At 39.7% G+C, this 12,744-nt stretch overlaps 1 protein-coding gene across 3 annotated transcripts in view; it reads left to right on the top strand.

Annotated features, from left to right (window-relative positions):
- The window catches only part of DGKI (diacylglycerol kinase iota), a 249,460-nt gene that overhangs the window by 166,464 nt on the left and 70,252 nt on the right, over positions 1-12,744 (top strand). For all 3 annotated transcript variants that reach the window (XM_090287561.1, XM_090287559.1, XM_090287560.1), the window contains 2 exons: positions 5,263-5,342; positions 7,764-7,808. In XM_090287561.1, the coding sequence (XP_090143687.1) occupies positions 5,263-5,342; positions 7,764-7,808 (125 nt within the window). The remainder of the gene's footprint in view (positions 1-5,262; positions 5,343-7,763; positions 7,809-12,744) is intronic.

Genomic DNA, 12,744 nt, shown 5'->3' with positions numbered 1-12,744 from the left:
CAGGTTTAAAGATGAATAGTAAAATGAGCATCCATATACCTGCCACCCAGAGTAAGAAACAGAACACATACTTCCCCCACTCCCCTCCCACCAAGACAACCAGTATAATGATTTTTGTATTTGCCAGTCTCTTGATAGATATATATTTGCCACCAACATAGGAATCTCAAAACCAGATATCAAGTGATTCTGAGAGAGGTTTAGCAGTCCTTCCCTATGCAAAGGAAAAGATGCTTTCCCTTTTAGATGAAGGCTTTAGAGAACTGAGAAGAGTCTGGATCATTGCCTGGCTTCAGCTTCCCTGAGAGTGCACATGACCTCATTCTAAGAGGATTTAGTGGGCAATGTAATGATTGAATTCTGGGAAGCATTAGGAGGGTGTAAGGGTGAGCTCTAGCTGTCAAGTGGAAATATTGTTAGGGAGAACGGACTTTGAATTTTTCTGCTTCCCCATCACCTAACTCTTGCTCCCAAGAATGGGTTAAGGCAGAACACATCTGGGGGTGATACAGTGTTGTTATATATATAAGAAACTGTTTCAGATTTGTCGGGCATTCTATCCTTGCGTTAAAAAGTAACTCTCCAAGGATTATGAGAGTGTAACACCTCTGTCTCTTGCACCAACGTGCCCCGGTATGTATTATTTGGTAGCCCAATACATTGTCATCCTAGGATCTTCTAGCCCCGTCCCCTTGGGGGTTTCCTTTGCATCACTTTTTTGTTGCTTATTTATTATATCCTGTGCATTCTCCATCCTTGTTCCAAACTCAACTTTTGTTGGGATAAGTACTGGAGTAGCTTACTGAGAGAGGGTGTGTCCTTTAGTCAATCCTTGAACTTGTTTGATAGCTTGGATTATGTGTAAGAGTCAGAGTTTTGAAGGCATTGTTTTATTGCCTCTCTGACAGTTTTTGAGAACCCCCGATCCTCTGTGTGCCTCTAATAGTCTTAAAGGTCAAAATAAAAGGTCTTTCTATTGTTATTGTGTTGAGCACTTTTGGGGCCATTTCGATTTGGAAACAAATATTCTTCAGTTCTAACAGGTAATTTTTATTCTTTCATTTTTGTTTCCAATAATTACTCCTCTATATTTTCTCTGTTTTTTCTTTTTTGGAGTACATATTATTTAAATGTTGGATCACCTGGACCGGTTTTTACATTTTTCTTAGCTCTTCTCTCCTATTTTATGCCTCCTTTTCTTTTTCCTCTACTTTTGTAAAGGTTGCCCGAACTTCATCTCTAACCTTTCTGCTAAACTCTAGTCTATCAATATTTTTTCAAGGATTTTTTTGTTCTCTAAATGGTGCTCCTCCTTTTTGTCCTTCACATTTTTCATATTTTAAAAATGTAGTCATGTTTATATTTATTGGATGGAATGTTTTCCTGACTGCCAGCATTTGGAGAGCCTCGTGATAAAAGAAAGCTGGGGATCTCTGCACTTGGCAGATGGTCAGTTAATCTCCATTTTCTATAAAGTGACTGCCCCTGCCAAAACTGGGCTGGGGAACCCAGTGATCCAGTATCCAGTGGTTTTTATTTTCGCTGCCCCTTTATCTTCAGTTCCTAAGGGTTTTACCATGTAAATTGTGTTGGTTCTCAACCATTGCCACCCATGGCTTAGAATTTGAGTCCATGGGGACTCTGGCTCAATTTTTCATCCACTTTGTGTGTCTTTATTTTCTCCTCTTTTTTTAAATTCCTGGTTTATGTCTTTTAAAATCCATTTACTATAATTTAGTAGCATTTCTGATGAGAGAGAAGTAGGTGTTAAGTCTGTCATCTTAATCTAGAAACCAGCTTGTTCTTTATTGCTTGTGAGAACTTGCAAATTCCATTTGATCTCTGTGATAAGAGTTTCACTGTGTAGGTGGAGTATTAGCTGATGCTTATTGGAGTCAAGTAAAATATCAAAAGCCGAAATAAGATGAATCGTTATGATTCACTCATATGTGGAATCTAAGGAACAAACTGAACTAAGAAGCAAAATAGAGAGACTCAGAGAGAGCAGGCTGACATCCCTGGACGGGGGGTTAGGGGGTGGAGGACCTGAGCAAAAAGGAATAAGGACTCATGGACATAGAGAGCAGTGTGGTGATTGTGGCGGGGAGGTGGGGAGTGGAGGTGGAGGAGGGTATAAGGGGGTAAATGGTAGTGGAAAAAATGCAATAAAGAAACATCAGGGATAGGGAAGCTGATGCTCAGGTGCTAAGCACCCTCACTACTTCTAGCTCAGATGAAGGAAACTTCCGTCAAGTTTGGCAGTTGTGTGTCAATCATGTAAGAGGAAGGTGGTAATTTTCCACAAGTTTCTGCTTTCTTTTAACCATGTCAAGCCCCCAAATGGAAGTGTCAGATTACCATATTTTTGCACTACAGTTGTTTTTCACATTGCAGAAAAGCAGAAGTTAGTTTTAAGTAAATAGAAATATAATTCATGGAACTATTATCAGCTATTCCTTATAATAGTATGATAAAAGATAGATGAATTGGTGAGTCCATTTTCTAGCTAAGGATGCTCAAAAGAAAGTCAAGGGGATGAAGGAGAAGAGGCATCAGTGTATCACTCTTATTCATTTTTAAATATAGAGTTGCATTTAATATTCACAAAATCTTAGAAAATACTTATTCTGAATACCATAGTCTTCAGTCCAAGGACCAGAAGACCTGAGTAACTTACAAGACTAAATAGTTATTGTGGGCAATTCATAAGACCAAATCAGTGCTGGGATTTGAATCTAAAAAAGAATGACTGCAAATCCTTTGTACCACACACTGGACAAATTTAACAACAATTGTCCATAATTATGCTATGACATTGTGGTAGAAGATGCCTTTTTATTTTCTTAAAATTCCAATGAATAGCTAAAAATAAAAAGCACTGCTTCTCTTAATAAGCTTCTTGAGGAATAGGCAAAGTACTGATTTCATCCTCATACTGAAAATGAATGACACATCTTTAAAAACTTTCCCCCAGCTATTCCTTTTTGATTCCAAGTCTAGAATATCCATTCTCTAATCATAGTTTAAAACATCTGCTACCAAGTACATCGGATTTATGACCAGACCAACTCCAAGCATTGATGATAGAAGGAAATCAGAGATGTTGACAGGATCCCAGTAATTCTATAAAATCTCTCAATTTAATAAATAATTAAATATTGATTATATTTCTTTACATTTTCACATTTGAAATTAAGAGAAAATATTATTAAGTAAGATTCTAACATGGGCTCTCACGTTAATTATCGCTATATCCTGTTGCCACAACCCTTGACTTACTTTCCAGGTCAAAATTCTAGCTTTTCCTATCATTCCTCAAGTATTAGAAATCCTTATTCTTCTCTGACCTCAGTGGATCACCTTATTTGGATCTCTGTAGCTGTCTAGCTGAAGATGGTTACTTTAATCAGTACTTTTAAGGGATCTCCTCCTGGAATTTCCCTTCCAGTTCTTTCAGAGATGCCTGACTACCATCTTGAAGACTTTTTTCAATGTTTCTGTTTGTATTTAAAAAAAGAGAAAAGACATTTTCCAGATTCTTAGCCCTCAAACACGTCACAGTGGTAGGGTTTCTTACCCTTTTGCCTACTGGCTGCCTTGCTTAGCATCATGAAGAACAGGCAAAGGCGAGCTCCAGCCCAAACGCTTGCTTCTTTGCCTACCCTGGAAAGTTTCTCAGCCCTTCAATTACACTTTGTCTTTCACACCTGAACAGGTCCTAAGCCTCTCTTCCTCCCTTTTTTTTTTAAAAAAGCTTTTATTGACTCTCTACCATGTCTCCACCAGACATTAGGGCCGTAAAGGTAAACAAGTCTTATGCTTGATGAGAGAGCCCACACTCATTCACAGGCTCACATATAGTTGTGAAGATGATGGATAATTCTGAACTTCATGTTTGTAAGACTTTGGGAATTTATAAGAATGGAGTGGAGGTATTGATCTCTTTAGTGGAAACCAATCTAAGAGGTAATATTGAGAAACAAACATTTCTTTTTGTCTAGATCACTCTTGTTTCTCTAACTAAAAGAGCTAATGTGGTTTTATATCTTTAAAAAGCCTAAAGTCTGACTTTCAGACAAGAATCAAGTCCCTCTCTCCTATGGTTTTCAATGACTAAGTTCTTACATTTACTATAGCCGATATTACATCATTATTACTTTTTGTTTATGTTTCCCTTCTCTACCATTTGGTGAGTTCCTCAAGATTTTTCCATGCATTTTAAATGTATTTTATTCTTTGTACTGTTACCTTTTAAAGCATTTTCATACTCATTTATTGATGATTAAGCTTTAAAAATAAATTCAATGACTGAAAGGCTTTAAAAAAATTTTAGTAACTACCACTGTTGTATCACCTGCTTGTTGATCTTCAGCTGATTATTTCAAGATTTTGAGATTTTTTTTCATTAAATCCTGGATTTAGTAGTGAAGTCATAGTTTTAAAATCAGAAACATGCACATACATTTTTTGAAGTTTTGGAAAGAAGGCTTTTGTAGTATATCAGGAATCTTTCGGTTATTTCTGAAATAAGAGGTTTTGCCCAATAAAGCCATTGTGTGATATTTGTCACCACCTAATTAGAGCACTTAAGACAATAGCTTCGTCTGATTGTTTCCTGCAGCCTTGCTGCTACCACGTTTACACTGACCATCTTTCAAGTCAGTTGGATTTTTAAACTGTGAACGTTCTAGAAGTCCTCCCCCCTCCCTTTCTCTCCCTTTTTATCCCTTTCTCCCTCTCTTCTCTCTGTCCTCTCTCTCTTTTCTTCTTTCCAATGTTTTCTGCCTGTTTAGTTCTGTTGGCCACCAGGTAGCAACGGTCCCTTGAGTAGTTGAGTCTCTCAGACAGGGAGCTATCACAAACTGGGAGAAAGATTAAACCCCGTACTGGACGCAAAGGGGTAAGCATCCAGAATTATGACTTTTTTCATTCCTCTCTGGTACATTGGCTATTGCAAACCCAACCATAAATTATCAGTGCTGGGAGCAGCCTGCTGATCCTGCCAATCCAGAGCCAGAGAGGGAATGAAATGAAGGCTGGCCAGGTGGCAAGGGGCAACATGAAACGCAAGGAAAGAGTGACGACTGCAGAAACAAAGAGACTAAGGTCAGAAAGGAGGTGTTGGGAGAAGTTTGGATTGAACTATCCAAAAGAAAAATAATATTTTTGGAGATTTTTTTTTTAACCCTCAGAAATACATTTATGCAGGTCTAGAAAAAGCAAATATTTTATTTTAGACTTCTCTCTTTTCTTCCCCGTCAGCCATTCCTCTGGGTATTCTAGTTGTACGTGGAGACTGTGATTTGGAGACTTGCCGTATGTATATAGACCGTCTACAGGAGGTGAGTTTTTATAGCCAACTGCATATTTCGCTCTTTTTTCCATTTTTGTATGCAATTATCAGCCGTCTTTATTTGCTTTGAAAATGATGCATTTGGGGAGGAAACGAAAATGTGGCAGCCTTGTCTTTTAATCACACAGCACATCACTCTCTCCCACCCCACCCCCACTGGTTTCCCCGCTCGGTTGGTGGAAATGGGACAAGATCAGCCGGGTTAAGGAGAGCATGGTGTCCTTCTAGGGCGACCCATCACTGTAGCTTGGAACGCCCTGTCTTCTTGCCAGACTACATACCTGTACCTTTTGAGCTCTACAGAATTTCAAAAGGCCCTAATAAATAATGAAAGAAATCAGGTTTGGGATTATTCAGTGTTTTGTATCTAGCACATATTTCTGTCAGAGACAGCTAGATATTTTTTTAAATGTAAATTGTACAGGAAAGAGAAACCTTCTTTATGTCATGGGAACTTGTGTCAGAACACAAAGGAATAATCTGTTTTTTCCTCAGTCTGAAGGTCTCATATATGACATTCCCATGAATTTGAACTGTACCAGGAAAGCCAGGAGACCCAGCTCCTTCATTGCAGTCATCATTGGCTGTTTTTATAAAACTTTGGGGGGGGGGTAGTCACTCTCTTTATTTTATAAATAGCCAAAGCATAAATAGCCAGTTCTTCATCATTGTTTACTTGATGAAAGATGTACATTAGTCATTTTTAAAATATATTTTATTTATTTATTTTTAGAGAAAGGGAAAGGGAGGGAGAAAGAGGGAGAAAAACATCAATGTGTGGTTGCTTCTTGCACACCCCCAACTAGGGACCTCGCCTGCAACCCAGGCATGTGTCCTGACTGGGAATCGAACTGGTGACCCTCTGGTTCATAGACCGACACTCAGTCCCCTGAGCCACACCAGCCAGGGCAGAGTCACTTTTTTTTTCCTTTTGTTTTTGATGTGGTCTAGATGTTTGTATTTTTGAAGCTATTGGGTGATTTTGATAGGCACCCCCAAATGAGCAGCTCTTTTCCAGACAATACATTATACATCAGTAAATGTCACAAATAAAGATGATATGTAGTGTTTAAAATCCTTTTGAATTGTAACTTAGCTTTGAACATTAGATTTTATCTCTCTTGAAGTAAATTCAGGTAGGAGGCATAAAGTGAAACTTATCAATTTTTCCCCTTAACATTGTTAATGGTAGAGAAATTATGAATGCAAAATATTTTGGAAAAATGCTGAATTTTGAGTACTGATAGAGGTGAGAGAAGAAAAGTCAACAAATTTTATACTTGTGGCTTCATTTGACTATTTTTACCAAAGATAACTTTAACATGCTAAATTTCGTGAATTTTTTAGCATGTGACTCATGTCTAAATCAATATTTCTAGGACATAGTAGCTATTTTTCAAAATGTTTGTATTTTTTTATGGAACTTCACTCAGTCTTCAATAGAAAGGTAATCATAATTGTTACCAAACTTTTTTTTTCTCTTAAGACTTGGGTAACTTAAGATGTCACAGTAGCAAAACATATAACTGATGAAAAACAACTTATTGGCATGCTTATCACACCAATATTCAACTAGAAGTGGGATTCAAAAAAAAAAAAAGGAAAAATCGAACTCAATGAGGTGATGGCAATGTTCTAAACCTCACCTGGGCATCGAGGGGAAGTTGGTAAATCCGTATGGGACGCAGGTATGAGGACAACGTGGCCCAGGATTACTCACATTTGTCAGTAGAAGCACTACCCTCATTAACAAGGAAGCCTGCGGGACCTGACAATGCTGACCACTTAATCATAAAACTTCATAAAGGGGGCCAGGCTCTCAGAATCTGCCAATAAAACCCCATTCATGTCAACCCTGTTGATTTGTCCTTCGCGATAATGCAGAGCGCCCTTTGATTTTTCTCTTCGCAGTCTGTGAAAACCCTTGTTTGCCAAGCAACTTAAGCATATAAACACAATTACCAAGACAGTATGTATTTGGTCTAAAATAAATAAATTCTTTCTGAGTGCTTAAAGGGACTTTGGAAGCTTTCCTCACAAGCCAGAAGATCGGGGGCAAACGAAACATGACCCCCATTCATTAGAACAAAATTGCCTGTCTTTTACTTTGGGTCTTATTTATCCTTGAAATTATAATACATCACTCACCTCTGAACACTATTTAAAATTTATAAGTTTCAATGGCTAACTGGCCTTTCTTCTTGAAGTTCAACTTGGTGTGCTGTTATTATTTTTGGCATTATCTTCTCTGTTTAACCTTGATGAATTTGGGTTAGATGCTTTCCAGATGACTTGAATAATGTTAAATTGGGAGTTCAGGGGATAAAGTTGTAGAGGCAGTTTGTTCAAACTAATCTTAAGGTATGGAGATTTATATATATATATAATTTTTTCCCCATTTTCTCATTAGGACCTGCAGTCAGTTTCTTCTGGCTTCCACAGAGTTCATTACCAGGTAACACCTAACTGACTCCCCCTATTTCTTACCTTCCAGCCAAAAGAGGTTCATCTTTCAATTAATTTCTCATTTGGATTGGAGTCCACATTTTCCCTAGAGAGTTTACTCTAAGAACCTAGTGAAGTTGGCAGTCTGATATATTTTTTTTAGTTTTGAACAGTCCTAGTCTGGCACAGATTTCAACTGTGGATTTTCTCCTAGATCATTTAGAAAAGACTATACAATGAAGTGCTTGTAGTGCCAAATGCTAGAAAACTCAACTCAAACTAACTTGACAGGGCAAGTCTCTTGGTTCACATCAGCAAAAAGTTGGGATCAAGGGTGGATTCTCCTTACCATTTGGCCATTCTTCCTGCTCCACATTTCTGCTGGTCTTTTGGCTCTGTGCTCCCTTTCTGTCCATTTCAAACCTCTGGATTAGATGTTTCGCTGGTCCAAGATGACTGCCATTAGCAACCAGGGCTACATGTTTCTTCTCTGCCTCCAGGAAAATGAATTCTCTGCTTCCCGCGACCATCACACAGCATTCCAAAATGCAATCTGATACACTGGTTCCTCTTCAGATCATATAAATCTTTCACCTTTTATCAAAATGCAATCAGATTGGTTCATTTTAGCCTTTTGGGCAGGATTCAATCAACCCAGCCTGCCTCTCTCTGCTGACCCACATCCAGACCATAGTGGAGCACTCAGATATCTTTCGCTCCAATAATCTTTGGGGGTGCAGTTTTTTCCCCCCTTTTCCTAACTCTCCTGTACAGCGCAGGCCTGTTCGGCCATCCTCTTCCCCATTAGATTGCTCAGGCACGATTCAGATGCCAGTGCACACCGTCACCCCGCACTGCTCGGGTGTGGCACCGCTCTCCGAGAGGCATAGTCCCCTTGCCTGCGGGGAGGTTGCATGCGGAGTCAGAGCATGCCCATGCCTCCCTCCAAATGAATCCCCTCCTAGGCCCTTTTCTACCTTTTCGATGTGGATAAGGGGGTTGAAGGTGTCTAAATTTGTAACTCAGTAAATCCTGGCTTAGCATCTCCTTTAGGCTTTGGTGTCTGTTTCGCTGTACCTGAAATTTTCAGTTTAGCGTCCTTTTTCATAAACAACGAAAACAACCGTTTTCATCACCCTGTACCTGTACCCTCTAGGAGGCTTTCTTCCCCTGAAAATACGTACCCTGTACCCTCAGCCACAGCAGCCTAGTTATCCAGAGGTCGAACAATAAGAACGGCCTTGGCATTCTTAATTGTTTGTATGTTTATTTCTCAAAGCGCCCCACTCTTCCAGAGTCCTCGCTGCCTGCTGGCTGCAGCAGGAGGAAGGAGAATTCACTCGGGGTGTATTTTTATTTGGAACATTAAACTCTATTTCAGAGATTGTCTTTTTGTTTCTTTTTAACCAGCCATTGAAAGGCAAATTTCCACTTTACTTTTTTAGACAGAGAACAAGATTCCTCACATCCATTGTTTACCTAGAGCCACCATCTAGGTGAAATTTTATTTTTAAAACTGTAGTGCTTTTAAAGGCTAGAGCTGATCTCCACGTTGTAAAAACTGGCATTGTGGTAGCTATGAGATTTTTAAGTCTGTTTTTTTGAAGACTTGGCATTTTTCACTCATGGATGTTTTGAACCTTTGCAATGTTATCAATGTATAGATATCAGACATTTATCCTAACTAGTTTTATGAAACTGATGCATTTACTTATTATCCTGGCTTATTCGATGTCCTTTTGGTGTGAGAGTTTTGCTAGGTGTCTGTTTTGTACCATGTTTTCTTCAAGCCATTTCTGCACATATGCGCAGAAATCAGAGGACATTTGAGACTCCATAATGTGATAAGGATATCCATTTCATTTGTTATTAGATAATAAAAACAGGCAAAAGGATTCATGGTATTTGTCTGACTGTATAAAATGTCACAGTCTTTTTTGTTTACTTGCAGTCAGGTCAAACCCTGGTGTCAAAACTGCTGCATTAGCAATGTCACTTCCAAAGGCTTGGTGCTCTGACCCCATGACATCGCCAATGCAGTGATCAAAGATGAGTGTCGGGCTTCACCTCATGCCCCTTCTTGCACGATTATAAAAAGCACGATCCTCAGATACCAAGGCAAGGCTGGAGTAAAAGAAACCTAGAAAAGCCCGGTTCTGCTCATTACAAAGGACGCTTGACTGAGAGGGACTGTATTTCATTAACATGGCCAGAGGAAAAGGAGGACGGTGAGAAAATGTCCTGAGCAGAGCGAAGGAGAGCTGAGTGAAGCAAGGAGTGGGGAGCGTATAACCATGGACATCTGGCTGGGATCTCAGGGAGACAGGAAGAGGAAGGAGTTGGAGGGATGGTGAGTGGAGCTGTTTTAACTACACTCGTTTTAATACACCTGTTGGATCCATGAATAGAAAGCTGGACGTACGGATTTTAAAGCTCGTTGATAAATTCAGGACCAGCGAGAGAAATTTGAGAGTTATTAGCAATTGTCTGGTACTCCAGACTCCGAGGCTGGAGGAGGTCACCCAGGGAGAGTTTTGATAAAGCAGAACACAAGTCCAAGAGAACAATCTGTCAAGAAGCGTCATGGAAACTGACGAGCAGCAGGAAAGCTGCAAATCAAGGAGAAGGTGGTACCATGAAAGGTATTTCAAAGGAAGAAGCAATGAAATGTGTCAAATGCTCTTGAGAGGTGGAGCTGATGCAGATTGATTTCTCTCTTTTTCTGCAGATGCATATAAAATGCATAGGATAGAGATGCTATTAATTTTATGTAGAAAGTGACAAAGCCGACTGGCAAGAAATTGAATACTAAGTCTTTTGTTTCCTGATGCAGAAACCCGTAACATCAGAATCTCTTGTCTTTCCAGATGGGGGTTAGGGGGTGATGCAGGAGAAACCTGTCAGGAGCATGAGCCACAAAATGCCTTAAATGCTTTCCATGAACTTTCTTGTATATGAGGTGGCACTAAATATGCTTGGAGAATTAATGGCAGTAGATTGAATAAATGCTGGTAAGCTTAAAAACTTGGAAAATTCCTGTCAGCTCACTAACTTGCAATTGGAATTTTAGCTGACTGTTTTCTAAGGCTGGGGAGGACTCAAGAGAAAACCAGCATTCAGAAAAGTGAACAAGAGCCTTATTAGTGAGCCGTGTGGCAGTTCCGAGCCGTCTGAGCGTTTCATGGCTGTGGTTTCTTCCTTTCCCAAATTCACAGAGAACTGCCAACAACGCTATAAGGCTCAAAAATGACACCTTGTATTACCCTAACAAGGCATAGTGGGTTATACAAGAGCATGTTGGTATTTATAGCCTGCTGAAAATTCCTGCCCACATCAGCTCTGAGGCCAAAATACAAAAGCCCCTTCCATCCTAATGGCGTCTCAGGTAACCTGTAACTGATAATTCAGACAAGCAAGACAAGCAAACTGCATTGTGCTTACAGATTCAGGATGTTCTCGAGCTTGGCAGATAAACTAGTATTTACAGAGAGATTGGACTCTGCCTACCTATTCGATAAAGATGCTTTTGAGCTAATTTCTCTGCTTCCTCCTTGGACTTCATTATATTTCTTGTTAATACTAAGTCATAAATGACTCCGGAGTGAAGCAGATTCAACCGTTCTAGCGATTCTGAGCTGGGGGAGATTTTGCCACTCATACGGGGAATTTAGCAGTTTGGACCATTTTGTGTGTCACCATTAGGGAAGGAGGTGCTACCGAAATCTGTTGATCTGATGCTGCTAACCACCTTACTATGCAAAGGATGGTCCCTGGCAACAAAAGATTACCCAGCCCCGAATGTCCATAGTGAGGAACTTCAGGAACCTTGAGTCATTCTGATGGCCTCCAGGACATGACTGGGGACCACGGGCAGATATAATTCCTAGAGGAGGAAAGACAAAAGAAAGAGGAAGAGGAGCAGGAAGAGAAAATGTGATGAAAGAAAAAGAGGCCCCTGCAGATACGGTAAGGTAGAGTAGAGAACTAGGAGCGATGGGACCGACCACAGTTAGGGTTTTTTGTAGACACTCAGAGTTTCCCCATTTCCCCAACGTAAGGCTCCGCAGGGAACTCCCGTGGCTGGCACACAGAAGTGTGCTTCTCAGAATATCACGAGCTAATAATTTGAAGACTTTAATGAGGATGATAGGATTTCATAGTAGGATCAAAAGGGATCCATCCAGGTGATTTCTTTAAGAATGAATTTACTTAAAAATAGTGCTAAAATGATTGGAATATTTCAAAATACATATAATATTTTGAAAAGAATTTTCATCCTTTATAGAAGTCTTCTTCTCCCATAAGAAAAAACTCTTGGTCAGATCTGAGTGCATTGCCACTTGCTTGTCCTCTGACCTCCTTTTTATTTATTTATTGTTTTCTACATACCCACCTGATCTTCCTCTGGGGGATAGGTTTGTGTTGTATTTTACCAGAGCTTTGTCTAGTCCTAGGCAATCAGTATTCACCCGCCAATATTTGACTTCTTTATCTTCTCTGTATACTGGCTGTCCCTACTCATCTCTCTCCATCCTTTGCAATATGTTGCTCCCTAATTTGTTTTCTGGATTTTAGAAGAGTCTTTCGATGCATGTGTTGAAACGGGTTTAAGAAAGTCATTCTGGGAATTAATTTAGTCTTCGAGAAGGACAGGAGTTAGCTAGGAATTGTGTAGAATGTTCCTTTGGGCTAGATCAAAACTATCAGAAATGGATTGAAGAAGGAATTAAAATGAGTCTTGCCTGGTGCCAGGTTTGTGTGCTGGTCAAGACAATACTTAGGCTAACACACACACTTACACATAGACGCAGTTGTCCTTAATGGAAGACTTTCTCACACACACAAACAAGGGCTCTTGAAAATATTAGAAGAGCTCTCATTTCTGTCTCCTATCCCACTATAACTCTTTATCGTTCAAAACTGGTTTTGGACATGGGCATCCCATT

Source organism: Furipterus horrens, unplaced genomic scaffold (assembly GCF_987537825.1).
Source record: "Furipterus horrens unplaced genomic scaffold, mFurHor1.1.pri manual_scaffold_9, whole genome shotgun sequence".
Lineage (NCBI taxonomy): Eukaryota > Metazoa > Chordata > Mammalia > Chiroptera > Furipteridae > Furipterus > Furipterus horrens.
Note: the sequence above shows the minus strand (reverse complement) of the source record. Positions and strands in the feature narration are given on the sequence as shown.